The 26425-nt window shown below is 42.1% G+C and overlaps 1 protein-coding gene across 1 annotated transcript in view; it reads left to right on the plus strand.

Annotated features, from left to right (window-relative positions):
* Positions 1-26425, plus strand: part of Piezo (piezo type mechanosensitive ion channel component) — a 1050432-nt gene that overhangs the window by 352418 nt on the left and 671589 nt on the right. The window contains exons 22-23 of the mRNA XM_080275143.1: positions 3305-3397; positions 23819-23981. Coding sequence (XP_080131269.1) covers positions 3305-3397; positions 23819-23981 — 256 coding nt within the window. The remainder of the gene's footprint in view (positions 1-3304; positions 3398-23818; positions 23982-26425) is intronic.

The following is a 26425-nucleotide window of genomic DNA, read 5'->3' on the forward strand; positions in this document are numbered from 1 at the left end:
AAGCTTTCGCCAAAGTCCCGAAAGGAGGATGACCAGGAGTCTGAAAGGTAGGTGAGAAGATCGCCAGTGGAGCATCCCTGACGGAACCCATACTGACGATCGGAAAGAAGGTTGTGATAGGAAAGATGCCTTAAAATTTTTCTATTAAGAATTGACTCGAAAACTTTTGAAATACAGGACGTTAAAGCAATTGGACGATAGTTGGAGGGTTGGGTGTGGTCACCCTTCTTTGGGACTGGCTGAATGAGAGCAAACTTCCAGCAAGAAGGAAAGGTACAAGTTGACAGACAAAGGCGAAAGAGTTTGCCTAGGCAGGGTGTAAGCACAGAAGCACAGTTCTTGAGAACAATAGGAGGGACCCCATCAGGCCCATATGCCTTGTTAGTACTGAGGCCAGTGATGACAGAAAATACATCCAATGAAGAAATTTTAATGTCAGCCATGAGGAAGTCAGAGGGGGGAAGTGATGGAGGAACAGCACCGGAATGGTCTAAGGTGGAATTGGAGGAGAAAGTCTGTGCGAAGAGATCTGCTTTATCAGTAGAAGAAATAGCTACAGAACCATCAGAGTAGAAAAGAGGAGGGAAGGATGATGAGGTAAAGTTGTTAGAAAGATTTTTGGCAAGGTGCCAAAAGGAGCGGGAAGAATTCGAGTTGGAGAGTTGAGAGCATTTAGTATGGATGAAATTATTTTTAGTAGAGCGAAGAACAGACTTAGCACGATTCCGGGCAGAAACGTAAAGATGATGTGATTCAGGGGTGGGTTGGCTCCGGTACCTTTTGTAGGCCTTCTCCTTGTTGCGGACAGCATTAGAACAAGTGGGATTAAACCAAGGCTTTCTTGCGTTAGTCAAAGGATATGAGAAAGGAATGTATGCTTCCATGCCCGAAAGAATAACCTCCGTAATGCGCAAGGCATACTCAGATGGCTCACGGCCATGGAAGCAATAATCATTCCAGGGAAAATCAGAGAAGTACTGCCTGAGGGCCTCCCAGTCCGCGGCTCCAAAATGCCACAGACGACGTTTCCCTGGAGGGTCCACAGGCCGTACCGGAGTGATAGGACAGGTTAAGGTAATAAGGTTGTGATCGGAGGAGCCCAACGGAGAGAAAAGATTAACAGAGTAAGCAGAAGGATTAGTTGTGAGGAAGAGGTCAAGTATGTTGGAGCTCTCTCCAAGGCGGTCAGGGATACGGGTAGGGTGCTGTACAAGCTGCTCTAGGTCATTAAGGATAGAAAAGATGTAGGCTTGTTCACCAGGTGGATCCATGAAAGGAGAGGAGAGCCAAAGGTGGTGGTGAACATTGAAATCTCCAAGAATGGAGATTTCAGAGAAAGGAGAAATGGACAGAATGTGTTCCATCGTAGAAGTAAGATAGTCGAAGAATTTTTGATAGTCAGTAGAATTAGGGGATAAGTAAACAGCACAGATATATTTAGTCAGAGAATGACAGGAAAGCCGAAGCCAGAGTGTGGAGAATTCAGAAGAATTGAGTTCAGGAACACGAGAGCAAGATAAGTCGTTGCTTATGTATACACAACAGCCACCTTTGGCTTTGAAATGAGTATAGAGAAATTAGGAGGATACAGAAAAGGGTTTGCTGTCAGTTGCCTCAGACAGCTGAGTCTCCGTTAGAAAAAGAAGGTGAGGTTTAGAGGAGGAGAGGTGGTGCTCAACAGAGCGAAAGTTAGATGAAAGGCCGCGAATGTTGCAGAAATGAAGAAGAAGAGAGTCAGACAGTGGTTCCAGGCACCTCGAGTCGTCACCGGGAGAGAGGCAGATGGCGGGGGCATTTATGGTCCCCCCCCCCATGGGGACTCCGAGGCTTGATGAATTGACGCCATTTTTGGTGAATTTTGAATAGGAAGTGTAGTGTGTACTGTGCATGTAGTTTGGTGAAGATAGTTAGAGAAATTTGTACTGGAGAGCATGCTGACCTACTCTCTGTGTAACCGAGACACTGAAAAAATTCAGCAAAGGGGGATGGTCAGGAACTAGTCCTGAGGGCTGATGAAACGGGAGCTCCAGCACTCCCTGTCATCAGCTTTCCATCCACCTCGGGAGTACTGCCCTGCTCGACTGGTGCTACAGTCTACTCCTCATGAGTTTTATTGTGTCCAAGCCTTGCTTAAAAATTACTGTTATGCAATAAGTTATTTATAGTGGCATTTAAGGAAAGCTAAGAGGCTAGTGGGCTATTGCCATGAGTTAGATGGAACTGGTGGAGTGAAGCAGGATGGTGGCCATGACACATTTCATGTAAGAAAATTCTTGTGTGTGTTACATACTGTATGGCTGAAATTAATGTGTTGTGCAGCAGACTGCTTATAATATTATGTGAGAGAATAACTTGGACTAAGAGGTAAATATGAGTGGATACTGCTGTGAGTTAGTATGACCATTTGTATGTAAACAAATATCGCGAGTTTGGCAATAATTGAGTTCGGCGTGGTATGGCCAGAATAAAGCAAACACTAGACTCTAGTACCCACTGTATATATATTATACCATTTGTTTATTGTAGTGAATATATAATACAGCACAGTACTGCAGTGGCAGTGAAAACAGTTGGTTATGCCATGGTGAAAAATCTTTGGTGCAATCCAGACTAATGTCCGATATGTTGAAAAATGTCTGGAAGTCCAGATGTCGCTTTTTTTGGAATGGCTTGGGCCCCAATTAGTTCACTGTAGTGAGGTTTTACCGTAGTTTCTGTCCACTGTAGATCTAACTTTGTAGAAGGGTTCAGGTTAAGACAAAGATAAATAGTTTCAATTTGACAACAGTCAGTTAAAGGTCAAGGTCACAATGAAAAGTCAGAGGCTAAATCTACTGGGCAAAGTCAAATATTCGACCATAGACCAGTTGGTGGATGCAAGTGTTGCACTCTTCAAGTGTGCCATCTTGTTAAATTATGGTTCAGGAAGGTGAGGACACACATACCATCCTCTCATTAGATGTTTGTGTTAACTTCAGATGACTCTGCATTGGGTAACAAGCCAAATGGTTTCCTGTAACCCAGGAAGCCATTTGCTACTCTGGATATTGCCAGTAAGGGTTTAGATACAAGGGATGTTTGGGGTTTATTGTTCCCATAATGCCACTCAAGGAAAAGCAACTGGACACTTTCACTTTAAATATCTGGACTGGGTAGCCTAGCCCCAGGCTCATTGTGCTTATGATGCCCCAATACAGAATTGGATGATAGATAGATAAATATTAAATAAAATTCCATCACAGTTTATTGTGGCAGGTTATTGCAGTATTTAGTGCCTCTTTAATTCCTCACTTCTTTCCCACAGACTACCCTTGGCATGGTGAAATGAACCCAGAATTGAGGGAGTGGCTTTTCTTCCCAGATTTTGTGAAGCCACCAGAATCATACAAGATAATCAGTAAGTTTATTGATTATGGGTGATGAAAACTGATTTGTACCGTACATCATATGATATTAGAATGTTGAAGTACATGAATGAGATTACTCACCTTGACACAGTCAGAAGCAGGGGAGAAAAGTTCCTCAATTTGGCTATAGTTGTAAAAATGGAGAATTGTCTCTGATATGTCCAAATTTATTGGAAGATAGCAAGAGTTTCAGAAAGCCATGTCAAATCCCTCTGTTCCTGACTGTGTGTACCAGCTCATTCTTCAGCTTTTCATGCACGTATAGTGACTTGTTTGTATACTACATTCAGACGAGCAATATGGTATTACTGGATGACAGAAAATGTCACTATACCCTTTTCACCTTAACCTTACCCAAATTTTCTTCCATTTGTTGTTTATTTCACATATCTGAGTAATAGAAAAAACATTATTATGGCTGTATATCCTTTTCATAGCACTCTTTCTTAACCAGCATCATTGTATAGTGTTAATATCATCCTGCAACTCAGCATTGAGCAGGAAGATATGGTAATTTTAGGCCAAATTATAGTAAAAAGAACATAGTTATATAGTGTATAGAGGGGGAGCAGCCATGTGCATTTTGCCACAAGGGTGTGGGAAGTAATTTATCTTGTGCAGTGTTTGTGATAAGTGGGTGCATAAGAAATGTAGTGGTATTAGAGGTAGAATGTGAGATATTGCCAATTTCATGTGTGCGGTGTGTTGGGGAGAGCATTTGGATATTGTGAGGCTTGAAAGGATTGATCTTGCTGGTGACTCTCTTGAGTGTGTGGAAGAGTTTTGTTATTTGGGAGACATGATATGTGCCGGAGATGGGGCTGGAGCTAGCTCTGTGGCTAGAGTGGGGAGTGGTTGGAAGAAGTTAAAGAAGCTGTTTCCTCTCCTGACATTGAGAGGGCTATCCCTTTGTGCTAAGGGATCTTTGTATGTGGCATGTGTTAGGAGTGTATTGCTGTATGGTAGTGAGACATTGGCAATAAAGGAGGAGGATATTCTCAGGCTTAGATGTACAGAAATGGCAGTGATTAGGTGGATGTGCAGTGTGTCCCTGAGTGCAAAGCCTGAGGGGGCAAGGTTTACAATGGAAGTTGAGTGGTAGGATGAGACTAGAGTGTATTGATGTTGTGATGAGGAGTGGTAGATTTAGGTGTTTTGGGCATGTGGAGAGGATGGGGGATGATAATTGGGTGCAGAAAGTGAGAAGTGTGAATGATGGGGGTAGGGTAGCAAGAGGTAGACCGAGAATGACCTGGGATGAGGTCATTGAGTGTGACCTCAGGGAAAAGGAACCAAATAGGGAAGCTGCCAGAGATTGAGCAGCATGGAGAGCTGCCATTTAATGACCAAGGCTGATGCATGCAAGCTTGTTGGAGTCTTCAAAAATGAAACAAAACAAAACAATTCTTATGAAGGCAGAGCTGCAAATATACAGTAGAATCAACAATCATGTTGCAATATCCATAATCACAATATCAGATTTTTTTTTTTTTTTTTTTTTCCATTGAATGTGCGCTGGTACCTTATTAACCCATTAGCTCCCAGAGTTCCTGTGTGAGGGATTTTTCTGGAAGGGCACTAAGCGTACCGCCCTCCCCCTATCGGCTCCTAGTTGCAAAGCTCATAGGTCCCTACCCCAGGGTTCCCTTCATCATTAAGTTTTGAAAATGCCCAGTTCCTTCCTATAATGAGGATGCTGGGCGCAAATGTGTTAATCTGATATGCACGAGGGTTGAGCTGCGTAAGAACAGAGTTGCAGTGTTTGAGTAGGACAATAAGGGACTTCCATGACCTCCTTACAGAAGATAATTAGTTTTAAATACACAAATACTATACCTTTTTTATTCACTCACAGCATCCTCTGTATGGACACCCTTAGGTAGAGGTGTTGATTCTTTCATGAACTTTTTTCCTTCCATTTGTCAGTGACCTCCTAAACTTTGCATTTATGCCTCTCTACTCATAACCCATTGACTTCAGCCTTCATTTTCCCACTCACAGCAACCTTGTGTTGAGTCATTGGGGAAGTTTTTGATATTTCTCATTTCTCTGAAAGAGACACAGAAATCTTTTGCTTTTCATACCAAAGACTCAGTTACTCCATCTTTCACGTCCCCACATCTCCCGAGTGACTGACCGCTTGATGTTAAAGAATACACGTCTCAGTCCTTCATGATTTCTCATTGCCCTTGGTGTCTTGTTTACTTGTGATTTATGATGGAAAGGTTACATTACTTCTTGTATATATCAGCTTTGTGGAAGTTGGGTGGGTTGGATTAATTTCATACTCTTTTTGACTCCACCTAGTTGCTGTCTTAGTATAGAAGCTATGGGGCTTACCACATACAGAACCTCTAAACAGGGTGGAGTCAAAGGTGTTTTGTCTCACCACTCGCCTCCTCTCATTAATTTCTTTCACTGTCTCACTTCACCACAATATATATGTATGTACGTAAGTATATGGTGGTAGGTGGGGGTGCTCATCATCCTCTCACTCGATGTAGTGCTTCTCTCAGTTGGCTGCCCTTTCCTCTCATCCTTCCTTCTTTCCTTCCTTCATCTTCTTTCTTTACTGCATTCTTTCCTCACCCTTCTGGCTGTGGGTGATTCTACACTGAGTGTCAAGGCAAATGGTTTCCTGTACACCAGGAAACCATTTATGGTGCTGGGTGGTGACCATATAACGAGATTATGGCACCTGGTGGTTTAGTGGGTAATTAAGGCGCTCCAGTCAGATTGAGCCGGTGTAGGTTTATACCCAAAGGATGGTTAGGGTTTATTGCTTATGTAATAGCACTTAGGGATGAATGAGGCTGGTCACTCTCATCTTAAGTGTCAGGAACAACATGCCTAGCCCTGGGCTGCTACACTTCTCATGGAGAACACGAGATTGGATGATGGATGGATATGTATATATATATATATATATATATATATATATATATATATATATATATATATACAAATAACTAAACCTATGGGAAAAACGGAATTTGGTTCTGGACGTTCCCCCCAAAGTCCCCCTTTTCACAACACTTTTCCTAATTTTTCCCCACTTTACATATATACACAATCAAGCAGTCAGTCAATGCATGTATGACACGTAACAATAGGCACAAAAAACAGGTCATCAGCCTTGTGTCTACTTGGGCAATACCATGTGCTGTAGATCGAGCGAAAAAAAGCTCGGCCAAGTAGACACAGATCAGCTGACCGACCAAAATATTAACCCTTTGAGATTCTTATGGCTATTTCGATCGTCATTTCAAATCCAACCTCAGAGATTCCGATGACGCTTTTCATCGTCATTTTACGAAACTTTTGTAAAATATTCACCATAAATCGCATTTACTCATCATAACAAAGAGGCTCGAGCATGATGTCACGGAATGGTTCCTCTATGTGTGGTGGTATTGCACAGCTGGTCAGACTCATGGCTTTGTTTCTTTATAACTTTATTCTTGGTGAATATTTTTCTACAGCAAGGTATAAAATTTTTGGTTTTTGCCTAACTTCAACTTGTCACGTTGACTTTTTGTTTTCCTTGTTTTCCTTTTATGAACATACTGTGATAAAATACAACTGTTCAGCTTCAAAATAACACCACAACCAGCATACTTTCATGAAAAAAAATGTATTTACACTGACCGATCAAAGAAAAACATCGCGAAGAGAATATGCGTCCGAGACTAAAATAAAATTGTGCATCTCTTTCCTTTCGCTTTACTGCACAATGAAATGCAAGTATTACCATAATCTATATATCATTGTAAAGGCAATTTATTGTTTTTTTGCATGGTTCAAACCAAATTTACATATCTTGTTATTTTTTGCCGAATATTTTTCTATAGCAAGGTATAAAATTTTTGCTTTTCACCTAACTTCAGCTCGTCATTTTGACATTTTATTTTCTTTGTTCTCCTTTTTTTTAACATACTATGATAAAGTACAACTATTCAGCTTTAAAATGACACCAAAACCAACTTTCTATCATGAAAAGTGTGTATACAGTGCTCGTCAGAAGTATAGAGCGCCCTGCGTCCCTCCTGAGAAACAAACCTTTCATCATTGGAAAAACATATAAATAATGCATTTTATTTACCTTTAGTGCTTCGTAGGGTAGCCTTTACGTTTCTTCACGGACCTGAGACGTCTTGGAAGTGAAAGGGCGAGGCTCCCGAGGTGCTGGAGGGGTATTTTGTCCCAGGAGTCACGAATGGCGGCTTCCAACTTAGGCAGAGAGCTCACGTCTTTCCCTTGGAGACTCTTCTTTACGAGGTACCAGAGGTTTTCAATGGGGTTGAGGTCTGGGCTATTTCCTGGCCAGTCTGTCATGAATGATACCTCGCAGTCACGAAGCCAATTGGTGACCGATTTGGCCTTGTGGGCAGGTGCACCGTCCTGCTGAAACACTCGTGCACCTGTTAGCTCGAAGGAGTCTGGTAAATGATCACACAGAAGCTCCAGGTAAACATCCTGATTCACTCTGAGGTTCTTGGGAAGTACAACAAGCTTCCCCAAACCCTTCCCTGAGAAACAACCCCATACCATGAGTGAATCAGGATGTTTAACTGTGCTTTCAACATACCGTGGGTCAAGTGGGTCACTACCTTTGCGTCGATATACACGTGCTCCTCTGTTACAGGTAACACTAAACGTTGCCTCATCAGACCACAACACTGACAACCATTGCTCCTCACCCCAGGTTAGATATTTATTAGCAAAGGCAAGCCTACGAATTCTCTGGCTCTTGGTGAGAAGAGGCTTTTTCACAGGCCTGTGACTTGTGTAACCAAGCTCATGCACCCTACGAGACACTGTTCTCACTGACACCTCACCAAACACTTCCGGGTTGCTCTCCTTAATTTTCCTTGCACTCACACGAGGATTAAACTCCACTGCACGTTTTAAAACATTAACAGACCTTGGGGAAGTTTTCCTAGGCCCACCAGACCGCGGTTTCTTTGTGGGAACTGCACCACTGTTTTCCTCCCGAAACCGCGCACACCAACGACGCACTGTCGATCGTGCCACACCAACCAATTCACTAATTTCCTTTGTCTGGTGGCCTGCCTCCTTTAGAGCAATGATCTGGGATATGATTTCACTCGATAGTTCATGGGTAGGTGCCATAACAAAGTTGTGAAGGCCAGAACACTGCGGGACACTCGGTAAAAAATGGCGCAATTTGAGAGGGACACTCGGCGGAGTTCCTCTCTCTCAGGCAGCCCGTGGGCGACTGAGGCGGGAACCAACCAGCGCGTCGGAAGGCCTCAGGCTACCGTGACGTCATGCTCGGAGCTCAAACTTGTGGCTCAATTCTTACCCCCCAAAATGGGTGATTCTTTTTGGGCCATAAGTATTGCGCGCCTGGCAGACAACGCTGAATACTTCTGACGAGTACTGTACACAGAGCGATCAAATTACAGTATTGGGCCGCGAGGATGTGGGTGAGCGTGAGTGGCTGACTCTGGCACACACATAATCTGCCCTGCCCAGAAACCTGATAGGGTTAAAGATGGTGGAAGTTGCCTGGTCAAGCACTGATTGAAGAAGTTATTTGATAAAGTTTGTATGCTCAGGTGTCAACAAAACTCACATTTAACACATTAATAATCATTCTTATGTACGTGTTGATGATGATGGGAAGCATCATACTTCATCTTAGCTAAGAGATAGGTGCTTCGTCACTAACCTGTTCATAGCGGTTTTACAAACAAACCTATAAACTGGTCACAATACCCAAAGAATCTTTAATGTTTCATTACATAACACAATGAATTTGGTGAAGTTTAACCTCCTTATAAGAGAAAAAAGTCCACAGTTAGAGCACTTGTAGTATGGAGCTGAAGTAGTCGCCATCTTCTTTGTTTACGAACAGGGGAGCACGCCGCCAGGGGAATTTGCCCACACGTTTCAAACCTAGACGCGCCCGCGCCAAAGGTAGTTTGTGTGCATGGTTCATTTTTGGGGGGTCTGGCACCTTGCCGTATCATAGAACACCGTTCCATAGAAATGCACTCCATAGGCGACGACTATATATACCTGTACAGTCTGTCTTCATCTAACATGGTTAATTGCTTCCTCACCCCTACCATGTTAGAGAAATTTCATGTTACTGGGACTCTTGAGACCTATTTCCTTCTGCACCCCTACCCAAAGTCCACTTTTTCCCCCCCTTGTTGTGCAAATTTTTTTTATACCCCCAATTTTGACCTCCCAGTTAAAAGTCACATTTTATTTATCTTATGGGCAGCAAGCTGAGGGATGGTGTGGAAGGGAACAGTCAGAGTGGGGAGGCAGGCAGGAGCAGGGAGTGTCCTGATTGGCTGGGTAGTTCAAAAGTGAGAATGCTGAAGCATAATTGGCTGGGCGGTAGATGATGGCCGGTAGCAAAGCAACGCTCCATTATTTATCTCATCATCACCCACCCAGTTGAAATAACTTTGTTAGCTTCATCAGTGACCATGTTAGAAGTGATAGTGGTTTCAGAAAATTGTACCCTGTTAGACCATTTTCATGTTAGCGAAAACTATGTTAGACGACGATAGACTGTGTATATATATATACAGTAATCTCTTTAATATCCGGACCCCCACTAACCGGACACCCCGCTAACCGGACACCCCACTACCCGGACATTTTGGGCCTGGACCTTTGGAACCCAAAACTGGCCAAAAAAAATAAAAAAATAAAATAAAAAAAATAAAAAAATAAAAAATCTGAATTTTTTCCCACCCGTAATTTGAAATTGGCGCACGGAGTCAAACAACTGTGTTTACGCATGGCCGCTGGCCACCTGCTGTTCCTCCCCCTCCCCAGTTACCGCCTAACTACCATCATGAGTAGATGCTCATTGCAATGGATGCTGCACATTCTCGTTTTTGTGAATAAACAGTGAATAAACTGCAATACCTCGCCACTAGATCACATGGGAATTTACAGTGTTGTGCAGTGTTAAGAAATTAAAATTTAGAGTGCAAAGGATCAAGTGTGGAGTGCAAACTGGCAGTTGAAACTGGTGGTTGAAACTAGTGTGGTGCAATTAAGAACAGAATGTGCAGTGTTAAACAATTATAACACAGTGCAAAGAATTAAGTGCAGCACAGCACTGAATTACTGTACTGTAGTTGCTTCAAGAGCATTTTCATCACTGCCAGAACCATAGAGGAAGCAGCCACAGATGTGCTGTAACTACCCTGTGCACTGCTAAATATTTTCCATACTCACTTATAATTCCTCATTCTCTGGTTCCTTTTCATTTATTTCATGCTTTATGTCCATAACTATTGTGAATAAGGACTTAAATAGGTGCTATGCATGTCCGGTAGGGAGTTATTTAGGTGGCTTTCAAAGTTAGGTTGGGTTAGGGTTCATAAGTACAAGTCCAGGAGGCAGGGGGCCAGTATCCGGATAAAACCACTTCCCTAACATGCCTTTGGCTGTATTACATCGGATGTTGGGAAGATTACTGTATATATATATATATATATATATATATATATATATATATATATATATATGTATACATATATATGTATGTATATATATGTATCTTTATATATATATATCCATCCATCCATCCATCCATCATCTAATCCTACGTTGCCCCATGAAGAGCGTAGGAGCCCAGGGCTAGGCAGTTGGTCCTGGCATTTAAGATGAGAGTGACCAGCCTCACTCTTCCCTGAGTGGCATTACATGAGCAGTAAACCCCAACCATCCCTTGGATATAAACCTTCACCGGCTCAATCTGATTGGAGCGCAATAATTACCCACTAAACCACCAGGCGCCAAATTTGGTTATATGGTTACCATCCAGCATAGTAAATGGTTTCCTGGTGTACAGGACACCATTTGGCTTGTCACTCAGTGTAGAGCCACCCGCAGGCAGAAGGAAGAGGAAAGAATGAAAGAAAGAAAGACAGAAGAGGGAGCATAAAGTCACCTGTAGGCAGAAGGACGAGGAAAGACTGAAAGAAAGACAGAAGAGAATGGAAGGAAAGGTGGATGGAAGAGATGACAGGGCAGACACCTGAGAGCAGCACTACATCAAGTGAGTGGATGATGAGCACCCCCACCTACCACTAATATATATATATATATATATATATTCATCATTCATTCATTGCCAGATGCCATGTATCTCAGACAGGGCGGCCAAGGGCTTAGAGTTAATTGTTTTACAGGGAGGGGCACTAATCCTCCACCAACCCCACGTTACGTAGGGATGCCAACAGCATCTGGTGTTCCCAGGCGGTCACCCATCCAAGTACTAACCAGACCCAACGTTGCTTTATATATATATATATATATATATATATATACAGTATATATATATATATATATATATATATATATATATATATATATGTATATATACTGTATGTATATATATATATATATATATATATACAGTAATCACTCCAATATTCAACGTAATAGAGCCATAGGTAGGTCCGGTTATTGGTTTTGTCCGGATATTGGGCCCCAGCTTACGGACTTGTACTTATGGACTCTAACTCAGAGAAACACCTATACAACTCCCTCTGGACATGCATAGCACCTATTTAAGACCCAAATCACACCAATAAGGCACATAAATGACTGAAATAAATGCAAAAGAAACATAAAATGAGGGTTTAGAAGTATGTTCATACATTAATAAACATTCTGGTACTTATGGACCCTAACCTAGCCTAACTCAGAAAAACACATTCCATCTGCACATGCATAGCTACTAACACCCTATTCACACCAATAAAGGACATTAAAGAGTGAAATGAGGTAAGTATAGTAGGGAAAAAAGTACAGTATGAAACATTCTGGCTACTTACAGCAAGTCCCTGGCCACCTCGATGAATAACCGCCTCCTCTCGGACTTTGACAGTAAGAACGATTTCCTAAAGCACTCGCAGTACACTGTTCCTGAAGTCTTGCACTGAACTTAGTCAATAACACACAGAAGTCCGTTCTCTTCACTGTTCACTTTTGTCCAAATAATGCTCCATTGTAACTTAGTGTTGCACTTTAACTTTTCCCATTTTTTTTTAATTTTCCAAAGGCAAAACAAACAAGTCTATTTACGTTACATTTTTTTTTTATTGAGTCTTTTCTCTCAGCTTTAACTCCTTAACACAACACACTGTTTTTTTCACTGCACAACACTCAAAATTCCCGTGTGGTCTAGTGGAGAAGTTCTTGCTGTTTATTCACTGTCAGAGTCCGAGAGTATCACTGGCAGGCGACCAAGGGGTGCATCGCTGGGTCGTGGTGATGGCGTACCGACTGCAGAAGACTCTGAGGAAAGCCGCAAACTCACGTCGAGCGGTGACTCCACTGTAGCTGATGTTTCTGGGCTGTGGCTCGGAGCATGAGGGCCTGTCTTGGGGAGGCAACGGAGTGGAGCCATGGCTTGGCACAGCGGGGGTCACGGGCCTGAAAAAACTGTCAATCGTTGACTGACGATTCTGGCGATTGATGATGCGCTGCCTGAAAGCACGCACTTCCTCCACGAGTCCCAAGGGCCCCATCTCCCTGTCGCAGTCCGGGTGTTCCAGGTAGTCTAGGACGAACTCTAGATGTTCCCGGAGTGCGCTCAGCTTGGGGATGGCTGGAGTAGTGTCCTGCTGAGAGGAGTCCGCATCATCGTCGCCTTCATCGTCGGAATCTTCAAGTTCGGGACTGACACCAGCAACCGAAGACGCAATCTCGATATCAGACAACGTCTGATACCCAGGATCGCCCTCGTCGTCGTCCAACCACTCACGTACATCGTCCACATCAACAACGTCGCCGTGCGTACGTAGCTGTGCATGGAAGTCATCCACGTCAAAGCCCAGAAAATCGTACTCCACATCCGTTCCGAGAAGCAGACGAGACCAACCATTTTCAAGAGTTTTCACAGGGACTTCCTTCCATGCAGTAGCCCAGTTGTACAGCGCAGACTTGATGTTGTAGCGGCGAAGGTTTTCCAAAGTCCGCTTGCCTCGAGTGTCACGTCCTTCCCTGCGCTCGTCCTCGTCCTCGAGAACAGCCATCACCTCGTCCAGGAACTTCCGACGGTACAGGCGCTTTGTTGCCACGATCACTCCTTGGTCCATGGGTTGAATGAGAGCAGTCGTATTAGGTGGCAGAAACATGCACCTAATACGGCCATTCTCAGCAACCAAGTCCTTGTCGCACGGGTGGGCAGGTGCATTGTCGAGCAGAAGGAGAGCCTTTACCTGGTCGCGAGGGATTCCCAGTGTCTTCGTCTGGTACTGGATGACCTCCTTGACAAAGTGACGGTGAAACCAGTCTTTGAAAATCACAGCTGTGAACCATGCTTTCAAAGAATGGTACCATACGACAGGAAGGACATCCATCACCCCACGAAGGCACTGAGGCTGCTTTGCACGGCCAACAACAACAGGCTTAAGCCGGTGCATGCCGTTAGCACTGGCACAACACAAAGCAGATATCCGTTCCTTAGAAAGCTTGCGGCCAGGTACACGCTTCTCCGTCTCCTCGGCAAGAGTGTTCATTGGCAGCGAGCGATAGAATAGGCCAGTTTCGTCTACGTTATAGACTTGACCGAGAGTGAGGCCCTCCCTGTCGATCAAGCCTTTCACCTTGTGCCGAAACTCGTCAACTCCATCCTCGTTAGCGTCCAGTGCTTCGCCATGTGCATTACGGTTAGTAAGGCCATGTCGCAACTTGAACACGAAGAGCCAACCCTCGGATGCCTTGAAGTCTAGGGCGTCGTGAAGCCTTGCAAACTTCTCAGCAGCAGCCTTCAGCTCCGTTCCACGTACCATCACCAGCTGCACGTTGCTGTCGGTACCAAATCAACATGGATCGGTCGATTTCTGCAAACTTGGGGGTAAACATAACCTTCCTTTCCACGTTGTGTTTGCTTCTCAACGAGAAGTCAGCCGTGTACTGCATGAGTTTGTCTCGGGAACGTTTGATATCAAACAAAGTCGACCGGGCCAGGTTATACTCGCAGAGAATGCGGGAAGAAGACCAACCCGCATCAACTTTCTCCAATATCTCCCTCTTCTTTTCCAGAGTCAACACCACTCTCTTCCTTTTCTCAGGTGGCGGGGCCATCATCACACACACTAAGAGGAGGGCCGAGAGCAGCAGGAGGCCTTGCAGCAAGTACGGCACCACCACAAAAGCGAGCACGTGGGCAGCCATTGCAAAAAGCGTAGGTCCAGTCGCGGTGAGAGACAGGCGGGAAGTGGGGAGGATGCAGCGGCGCTCTATCGGACGTCGGAGGAATGACGAACCAAAACAATGCTCTCCTGCGGCGCGCGCGGCAAGTTCAAATTACGGACGGCAAAAAATCATTTTTTTTTTTTTTTTAATTTATTTGGGTTTTCGGACCATTTTGGGAATGTTGGATCCCAGGACGATAAGGTCCGGGTAGTGAGGATATTCGGTTATTGGGCGTTTGGATATTAGAGTGATTACTGTATATATATATATATATATATATATATATATATAAAATAAAACATAAAAATAATTTGGTTTTTACGCCAAGTATCCCCGAAGGGCTAAGGCATTGCCTCTGGGTAGAGGACTTTTGGACTGGAGCATGTAGCATTTTATGACCGGATGCCCTTCCTGATGTCTACCAATGACCCTTGGGTGGATTCGATCCTCCGACCCTTCGGCCAGAGTGAAGCGCTCTAACCCACTGAGTCACGGCTGCTACATATATATATATATATATATATATGTGTGTGTATACAGTAAAAGTCCCATTATTCGGCATCTATGGGACCGGGATGATGCCGAGATATTGGATTTGCTGAATAATCAAAAACCTACCCACTCAGTACCTTATATATATTGGTGAACACTGTCATCACCACTTATGGTATTACAACTGAGTTTGGAGAAAGTACTGTATACTGTACAATACTGCAATCAATACAGTACTATACCTGAATCTGAAATATATATATATATATATATATATATATATATATATATAAATTAGTGAACACATACAAGTGTAATGACACAGTAGGCATACAAGTCAGATAACACTTCCTGGATGGCTGAAATGATACGGATTATTACCTACCAGCACTGAACATCACTTGTATTGGTGAACTCATCACTACTTATATAATTACAAATATGTTTGGAGTGAGTGCTGTATGGAGTACTTTTTCCAAACACATAATAAAATAGTCAGAAAGTTGCATAAAATAAAGTGAAGGAATATGAATTGGTAAGGTCTTTCTGATTAAAGTTAAACGTACATTTAGCACTCATTCTTTTGTTCGTTTTTTTTGTTTACATGTGAAAGGGAGAGTATTGATGGAAACAGTAATGTATTCCATTAACCCCTTAATAACCTCCGGCATTGAACAACCCTTTACAGTACCGATGTCAGTGATGTGGAGTTAGTGAGCTATAAAAAAACTGTGAACAATTATGGGAAGGGAACGAAGGTCACTGGTATGTTTACACGACTCTACGATACAATTCCGAACAGTCAGAGGGTCGATTAATCTCAGATGTTTTCGGCCATTTGGTAAATGCACCGTAACTTTGTAACTTCTCCCATGAATCATAGCATGGGTTTAGGAAGCTAAATAACACATTGTTAGGTGAGCCAGACGATTATATTCACATCTTTAAGAAAATGGAAGAAATTTAATCCCTCACTGAGTATGTAGAGTAAGTTTCTTCCATTCTTCTGAAATCAATTTGTTTTTCCTAAAGATGTGAAGATAATCGTCTGGCTCACCTAGCAGTGTGTTATTTAGCTTCCTAAACCCATGCTGTGATTCGCTATGAGTCATGGAAGAATTGTTAAAGTTACAGAACATTTACCAAATGGGCGAAAACATCTGAGATTAACCGTCCACCTGACTGCTTGGAATCGTAGCATAGAGTCGTGTAAACATACCAGTGACCTTCGTTCCCTCCCCATAATTGTTCAGTTTTCTTTATAGCTCACACTAAATTGACATCACCGACATCGGTCCTGTAAAGGGTTGTTCAGTGCCGGAGGTTATTAAGGGGTTAAGGGGATATATTACTGTCTCTCTTTCACATTAAACACAAAAACGAACAAAAGAATGAATGCTAAATGTACGTTTAAATCAGAGAGACCCTAGCAATTCATATTCCTCCAGTTTATTTTTAAGTATTTTTCTGACTTTAGGTTAGGTTAGGTTTGGTTAAATTATTAGGTACAGTTAAACTTGGTTAGGTTAGGTTAGTTAAACAGGACAGTCCCTTCCACCATTATGCTGAGGAATAAAAATACTAGAGCTGTCGCAGCTGTACAGCGAAAAACAACGGGGAAACTGATTTAACAAGCACCATTTATTTATGGGTAATGCATTACAGTATCAGTGGTTCATGGGCTACGCAGTTACAGGTAAATGTAATTTTCAAGAAGACGTCAAGAATGAAAGAATTTCAAGAATTAGCGAGGGGGCTTGGAATGTAACCCTCGCTAATTTGGAGGGGGGTGGTTGCTGTACTGTATAATACTGCGCAATATTGTAATCAATACAGTACTATACCTGATTCTGAAAAAATATAGAAATTAGTGAACATACAGAAGTGTAATGAAACAGTAGGCTTTCAAGTCACAGATAACACTTCCTGGACTGCCAAGATGATTCCGGACATCTGCCGAACAATCAAAGATTTTCGTAAATGGGACTATTTCTCAAAACTGCCGAAATGTCGGATCTACCGAATAATCAGCAGCCGAATAATAGTACTTTTACTGTATATATATATATATATATATATATACTCTCTCTCCCTCTCTTCTTCTCTCTAAATGTATGTATATATATATATATATATATATATATATATATATATATATATATATATATATATATACACTGGGCTCGCACAGTGCGCGTCACCGCAGTGCATGATTCGCCTTGTGCACGAGTGACCAAAAATCATAACCAAAAACCCTTTAATGCGCGAGTTTACCACACAGAACGCGAGGCAGAGGCAAGGAGTGGCTCAAAAATGCCATTTTCTACTAGTGCGCGACCACCCCTCACAGAGCGCGTCACGTGTCGTTATGTTGATGCGCCAGACAGAGTCAAGTTGAGCAGCCTAGCGTGATGGAAGGCAGGACTGAGCTGTGTATGTCAAACATTAGCAAGATCCTTGCTGCCGTGGATAAGCTCAAGGAAGAGGTGAAGGAACAGGAAGTGAGCAACCTAAGAACGGAGGAACTTCTGGTTGGTATCGACAAACTCTTCCGGTTCTACACAGACAGGCACAGGGACGAAATAAACAGGAGAAGACAGACGCTCATGACAAGCTACACACAGCGGGCTCAAGTTGATGAAATAGCTAAACTATCGACATTGTCTGCTTCTGTTCCTGTTGAGGATGAAGAGGATGCAATGTCAGCATTGGACTTTGAAGGGTTTATGGCCGCGGTGAGTGACTTTGATGCTCCTGGGGAAGGTGATCAAGAGGAGCCTGCGGAGGGAAGTGTTGATGCGGTGGGGAGTGCGGCGCTGTAAGTGTTGCCGCGCCTCGGAACCCCTGTTATTTAAGGTCATCAGGCCTGTTGTCTACTGTTGTTAAGGTGACTACCCATATTTTTGTTATTGTAGCTATAGCTTTAGTACAATGTCTGAAACATATGACCTTTATTATGTCTTTAAGGGCCAAAAAATGTCCAGGTATGAGGGGGTACTGCCCATATGTAATTATTCCCATAAGATTATGTATTCCTAGTACGCGAATTCCCAGTGCGTGAGCTCGTGCATCGCCCAATCTCTCGCGCACTGTGCGAGCCCACTGTATATATATATGTATATGGCCCTGGTGAGAGAGGATAGTGTTTGGAAACTCCCTGTACTGTTGTTTGCAGATGATACTGTGTTGTTGAGTGAAGACGAAGGGGAGCTGCAAGGCTTGGTGGATGAGTTTGAGAGAGTGTGTAAGAAACGGAATCTAAAGGTGAATGTAGGGAAGAGTAAAGTGATGGTCTTTGAGAGAGGTGAAGTTAGTGAATGTACAGTGAGGTTGGATGGTGAGGAATTGGAAAATGTGAGTACGTTTAAGTACTTGGGTAGTGTGATGAGTAAGGATGGAGGTTTGGAGGGTGAAGTGCTTGAAAGGGTACAGCAGGGAAGAAAGGTTGCTGGTTCTTTGAAAGCAGTGATAAGAAACAGGGAAGTGAGCATGGAAGTGAAAAAGTTACTACATGACAGTATTGTGATACCAGCTCTAACGTACGGAAGTGAAGCTTGGACATTGTTGGAAGTACACAAGTCAAGAGTGAGAGCAGTGGAAATGAGTTATTTAAGAGGAGCCTGTGGAGTCACGTGGAGAGACAGGCTGACGAATGAGGATATAAAGGAGTGTTGTGGTGTGGATGTGGATGTGATAGGAAGCGTTATAAGGAACACACTGAGGTGGTTTGGCCATGTGGACAGGATGGAGGGTGAAAGACTGATGAAAAGAGTGTATGTGATTGAGGTGGAGGGGGGAAGAGGGAGGGGGAGGCCGAGGATGAAATGGAGGGATGGGGTGGAGAGGTATATGAGAGAGGGGGTGTGAGTTGGGAGCAGGGCAGTGAAATGGCGGGGGACAGGGCGACTTGGAGGCGATTTGTTTGTGGCCACCCCAAACGGGATTGAGGCGTCTGGCAATAAATATATATATATATATATATATATATATATATATATATATATATATATGTACAATATATATATATATATATGTTTATATATATGTACAGTATATATATATATATATATATATATATATATATATGTATATATATATATGTTTATATATATATTTACATATATATATATATATACAGTAATCACTCTAATATCCGGACGCCCAATATCCGAACATCCCCACTATCCGGACATAAGAATGTTTCATACCGTACTTTTTTCCATACTATACTTACCTCATTTCACTCTTTAATGTCCTTTATTGGTGTGAATAGGGTGTTAGGAGCTATGCATGTGCAGTAGGAAGGTGTTTTTCAGAGTTAGGCTAGGTTAGGGTCCATAAGTACCAGAATGTTTATTAATGTATGAACCTACTTCTAAACCCTCATTTTATGTTTCTTTTGCATTTATTTCAGTCATTTATGTGCCATATTGGTGTGATTTGGGTCTTAAATAGGTGCTATGCATGTCCAGAGGGAGTTGTATAGGTGTTTCTCTGAGTTAGGGTCCATAAGTACAAGTCCATAAGCTGGGGCCCAATATCCGGACAGAACCAATATCCGGACCTACCTATGGCTCTATTAGGTCGGATATTGGCGTGATTACTGTACACTCAATCCTCGTAAATCGTGTGTTTATAAATCACGGATTCGTAAATCACGGCTAAGTGGCTGTCAGACTGCCGGCACCCTTAAATCACTGTTAAGTCACGAAAATCGCGGACCTAGGCACCGAAGTGGGCCTTTTCCAAGGAGAATCGTAAACCGCGGCATTCAATTTGAAAATTGCGACCCAACAAACAATCACCACCCGTCCCTGGTGACAAGTGTGCATACTAATGCCGCCATGTTGTTGTTCTTCTTCTTCCCGCCAGTCCGCACACTACAGACCAATGCCGTGGAGTACGAGAGTTACCTGCCTTTTTTTTGTGCACCTTCTCCCCCACCTCCTGCCTTTCATGGCCCCTCCCGAACCCCCGATGAAGTGCTCTAAGCAGTATGGCATCATGAAGCAGCCGCCGTTGTAGTACAGTCAACTTTAGGAGCTCAATTTTCTTGTTGAGAAGGGAGAGAAGTTTTCAAAGCTGATGAAAGAGTTTGGGAAGAACAAGTTTGCTGAAAGGTTCTAGGTTCTTCCCAGCACCACCCCACACCATTCACTTAAGCAATATCATCATAGGGTTAAGGTGAGATCCCTTAACATTGCTTATTTCTATTAAATACATCCACTGAATGTTCCTAAATTTGTATGGTTGTGTTTGATGGTGCCTAGATAGGTGTAGGTAGGGTGCTGTGGGGGGTGGTTGGCCAAAGTCTAGACCCAAATTCATTTTTCACATGAGTTATTACTTATAAACCACGGAATTTGTAAATCGCGGCAGTGGTCCAGACCCAAATTGCCGCGATTTACGAGGATTGAGTATATATATATATATATATATATACAGTATATATATATATATATATATATATATATATATATATATATACATATATATATATACAGTATGTGTGTGTATATATACATATATATATATATATATATATATATATATATATATATATATATATATGTATATATATATATACACACACATACTGTATATATATATATATATATATATATATATATATATATATATATACAGTAATCCCTCTAATATCCGAACGCCCAATATCCGAACATCCCCACTAACCGGACATAATCCTCCTGGGATCCAATATTCCCAAAATGGGCCAAAAACCGCAAAAAATTAAAAAAAAATCTGACTTTTTTCCCTCCCATAATTTGAAATTCCCGCCTGGCGCCAAACAGCTGTTACACCATGGTCCCTTCACCCCTTCCTTCCTCCCCCTCCCCCCTCCCCTGTCAGGTTGCCATTTGGTATTTTTCATTACCATTTGTGGGCCAATTTGGTAATGAAAAATTCGTTTGGTAATGAATTAGAATAATGCATTACCAAATGGATTTTTCACATGTATGAGGATACACAGGATGGAGATGGTGGATTGTTTGCTCTCTCTGATTAATCTGCTACCCTACATAGTGTGAAAATAATCAACATGGTGTTAGTTATAAGGAGAGTGATTACATGTATTTCCACTTGTATATATAATTAGTGAAGAATATATGCTAGCTTTACGAATTTGGTAATGAAAAGTTATATTTGACAATGAAAGTTGAGGAGATTGGTAATGTGGCTGTTGCGATCTGGCAACTCTGTTACCCCACCAACATCAACAGTCACAGCTTAACTCCGATGGAGAGCAGATACTCATAACAGTGCAAGCCACAGGTGCTTGTTTTTTGTGAATAAAACAGTGAATAAACTGCAATACCTTGCCACTAGAACACACGGGAATTTACAGTGTTGTGCAGTGTTAAGAAATTAGAATTTAGAGTGCAGAGGATTAACTGTGGACTGCAAACTGGCGGTTCAAACCAGTCCAAGAGCAAGGGACTTGTAAGTACCCAGAATGTTTAATATTGTATAAACCCACCTCTAAAACCTCATTTTATGGTTCTTTTGCATTTATTTCAGTCTTTTATGTCCCTTATTGGTGTGATTTGGGTCTTAAATAGGTGCAATGCATGTCCAGAGGGAGTTGTATAGGTGTTTTTCAGAGTTAGGGTCCATAAGTACAAGTCCATAAGCTGGGGCCCAATATCCGGACCTGCCTATGGCTCTATTGATCCGGATATTGGAGGGGTTACTGTATATATATATATATATATACACACACATACTGTCTATATATATATATATATATATATATACTCCCTCTTCTGTCTTTTTTTCCTTCATTCTTTCCTTTTCCTTCTGCCTGTGTGTGACTCTACACTGAGTGACAAGCCAAATGGTTTCCTGTACACCAGGAAACCATTTACTATGCTGGGTGGTAACCATATAACCAAATTTTGGCACCTGGTGGTTTAGTGGGTAATTATTGCGCTCCAATCGGATTGAACCGATGAATGTTTATATCCAAGAGGTGGTTGGGGTTGATTGCCCATGTAATGCCACTCAGGGATGAGTGAGGCTGGTCACTCTCATCTTAACCCCTTAAACGCGGCCGTGTACAGTCGTTCCCCCCCAAGTGGCGGGGTTGTATCGCGGTCTGAGTACCTGTAGGAAAATATTCGCCCAAAATCAGAGATTAACCCTAGAACATTATACTTGGTTTGGCAGATAGTACTTACATTCAGCTTTCTCCAGAGACAGGTGTTGAGCCTTCATGGACTACCCAAGGACTTGTGGAGACTTGCAAATTTGGGTAACCAAATCTTCACTTTCACACCTCCAGCAACCCAGTTTCCCCTCTACCACAGCCTCATTCTGTCACAGTAAACTTTATACTACAACGTAAAGGTAGTTAGGAATCCGTATTTGTACAATAAGCACTGAAAATAAGGCTAAAATCAACAGAGCGTACGGCTGACATGCACTGTGGCGGCGGTCTTCCCGTCACTCAACAAACATTTCCATTTTCACCGCTAAAAACATGTATACTACATTATTTTCAATCATATTACTTCCCAAAAGATCACTACAGTGCGCTTTTTATTCTGCCTTACGCCCGCCACTTTATTCTCGTTCCTGTCGGCCGCTTGCACTGACTGGGAAGAGCTAGAACTCGCCATAATGTCACTTTGAAAGCCTGCAGTAAACTGACGCTAAACAGGGGCAAACCGTGAGAAAAAAAGCTAGTGTTACAACTGGGGAAACAAGCGTTTCCTAGTAGCATAAACTGCTTGTGAGAGGAGAGCGCAGATTTACAGTTCTGAGCGCTCAGAGCGCTGCCATGTATCACAGTCAGGCTGGCCGGGCCGTGGGGGGGGGGGACGGGGGGAAAACGCGATATTTGGCAACAACTGAGGTCAGTAGTACAAAGGTAAAGTATGCTAGTTGTAGCTAGAGGGTGGTGGTACTGATAGACAATACCAGCTGGAGCCTGCTTGCCCGCGGTTATTCAAAATTTACTAGAATCGCAAACGCGACGATCCTCCGTTATGTCCTTTTTGCCGAGCGTTGCAAATGCGACGATCCGCGTTTAAGGGGTTAATTGTCGAGACCAACTGCCTAGCCCCGGGCTCCTATGCTCCTCTTGGGGGAATGTAGGATTGGATGATGAATATATATATATATATATATATATTCATTTATTCATTCATTGCCAGACGCCATGTATCCCAGACGGGGTGGCCAATGGCTTAGAGTTAATTGTTTTACATATATATATATATATATATATATATATATATATATATATATATATATATATATATATATATATATATATACACACATACATACACTATATACACACATATATACATACATATGTACATATATTCATACAGTATAAACAATTTTCTCTCTCTCTCTCTCTCTCTGTTTCTCCAGCTTTCATTGGAAGGGTCAGGTTTTCCAAGATCTCATATATGGCTTCTAGATCCTTTTTTATATAGAAAAATAAATAAATATAGGTAATTAAGGAAGACCCTAGACCAGCTCAGTTTTTGTTCCACCTGACACTGGATGTGATAATAGTTCTGACAAAAAATCACATAACCTCATTTCAAGTGGCTGGGGCATATTATTACTGGTAGTGTATGGAGTAATCCTTTGGAAGGAATAACATAAGCACACATTGGAAGTAATGAGTACATGTGCAGACACATACAAACTGTACTAATTTTTTCATTTCCTTACAGCTGACTTTGGCCTGTTACTCTTTGCTGTGTGTCAACAACGAGTGTTTGAGATTGAATTTGCTGATGGAGCTGAGTCATATGAGGGTGGCAGCAACAAGGAAGTAGTGCATGAAGATCCATCCTCTCTTGTGAACCCCATACCAGACTTTGTTACATATTCAAGGTAGGTTAAATGAAATAGAGAAGTGGAAGTGAATTTAGCAGAGAGATGTGTAATGCAGAAACAGCAGGACAGTGTAGGTATAATGTAAATAGAGTGGCATGATCATATATTTTTCTAAATGAAAAAGAATTTTGATGCTTTTAGTGGTCTCAAGTTAGATTTTGTTACATAATTTGAAGATGTTGGTCAACACGATTTAGGCATTGTGAATTAACAGATATTTTCACAATCAGAAACCAGTATTTCCTTTGTTGGTGGGTTGTTAAAGTCTTTCATGAAAGAGAGGTGAGCCTGTGCATCTCTTGTCATGCACATGTGCAGAGAATTGATGAACCTTTTACAACACAAACATGGTTTCAAATGAAATATTGACAATCTTGATAATTACTCACACCAAGAAGATCTTGCCATAGTTTACATGGTATGCATTGCTGTGAATATTGGTAGAATTTTCTATTGCTATAGGTGTCATTTGGTGACATGTCAAGGAAGAAGAGTCTTAAACCCTTTGAGATGAAAGAGTATGTGTTTCCAAAGTTTCAGTACACAAAAAATTTGTTTTTGCCTGTGCAAAACCTTTTTTTCTACTCTCACTCCTATAGACACCTAGTTAAGAAGGATAAAGACTGGGGGTGTAGAGCAGGTTTGTGGTTATGTGCCCTGTTTTTCCTGGAACTCCTAAGTGGGTTAAATTAATGTTCCATTATGTGTCTTAAATTGAGCTAGGAAAGCAGCAGTGGTGAATATTCAAATAACTTATGAACCCAGGTACATCCATTCTTGGAATCAAGCTTGTGTAGCACTAGATTAGTTGCTACACATCTAACTCCTTTACAGAGTATTGCTTTCCTCATGCACTGTCATCATGATGATCATTTTTCTGACCTAAGGATGGGATGAAGTAGGGTTAAGAAAGCATGCTAGAGAGAAAATTATCAATAGCATGCCCAGTGAAATGGGCCAGACAGTCATTCACTCACCATTCAAGCCCTCATAATCCTGCTTCTAACCCACTGCCCTAACCATCTGCACATTTTTTTTTTTTTTTTTTTTTTTAAATAGATGGACTTCATGTAACTTGCCAACTAACTACATTAGTCCATTGATTATCAAGTAGGAAAAGATGATACCAGACATGTACTCCTCTGTACATAATTTGCTGATCCAACTCAATCGTGTCAGTTCCATAGCCTCATCAACTTCCATGCCTAACCTTCTTACACACTCGTTTACCATATCCATCAATTTATCATCTTAACCATATTTATTCTGAATGTTAGAACTAAGGATGTGATGGCATAAACAATACATATTCCCTCTACATCTTCTTTATGTTGCCCATTCTCGATCTTTTAGGGGAAGGAAACAACCTTTTTATACACATAAAATTGTTCAAAATAGTAAAAAATGGGCACCACACATAGGGCATGTTGCATTACCAGTTAGCGGTAAAGCAGAGGAACTTAGAACAAATAATGCTCTCAGACTGTATGTATAGCCTGTGACAGAGAATCGCCTGGTGCCAAGACATGTATTTCAAACAGAAGTTTGCAGATGATGTGTACAGTTGTGGTCAGTGATTCCTCAACCGATGGGATCTGAACAGAATAACCATTTCTGTTCAGTCAGGTTAAAAGGTCAAAATTTCCTCATTACAGTGGTTTGAAACCACAAATGTATAAAAATATTATTGTAATGACAGCATATGTACAAACACATACTATCAATATATCTATTTCCAGATGCCTTAATCCCTTATATGAGGTGGCCACAAACAAATTGCCTCCTCGTCACCCTGTCCCCCGCCATTTCACTGCCCTGCTTCCAATTCACACCCCCCTCTCACATACACTTCTCCACTCCATCCCTCCATCTCATCCTCGCCCTTCCCTTCCCTCTCTCCCCTTCCACCCCACTCACATACACTCTTCTCATCAGTCTCTCACTCTCCATCCTCTCCACATGGCCGAACCACCTCAGTGTGTTTCTCCTAATGCTTCCTATCACATCCATATCCACACCACATTATTCCTTCACATCCTCATTTGTCAGTCTGTCTCTCCATGTGACTCCACAGGCTCCTCTCAGATAACTCATTTCCACTGCTCTCAATCTTGACTTGTGTCCCTCCAACAACGTCCAAGCTTCACTTCCATACGTCAGAGTTGTATCACGATACTGTCATTTAATAACTTTTTCTTTTCCATGCTCACTTTCCTGTTTCTTATCACTGCCTTCAAGTTGGAACCAGCAACCTTTCTTCCTTGTTGTACCCTTTCAAGCACTTCACCCTCCCAACTTCCATCCTTTCTCATCACACTACCCAAGTACTTAAACATACTCACATTTTCCATTTCCTCCTCATCCAGCCTCACTGTGCATTTACTGACTTCCCCTCTCTCAAAGACCATCTCTTTACTCTTCCCTACATTCACCTTTAGATT

This window comes from Coenobita brevimanus, chromosome 60 (assembly GCF_032717465.1).
Source record: "Coenobita brevimanus isolate Jiangsu-jjx chromosome 60, ASM3271746v2, whole genome shotgun sequence".
Lineage (NCBI taxonomy): Eukaryota > Metazoa > Arthropoda > Malacostraca > Decapoda > Coenobitidae > Coenobita > Coenobita brevimanus.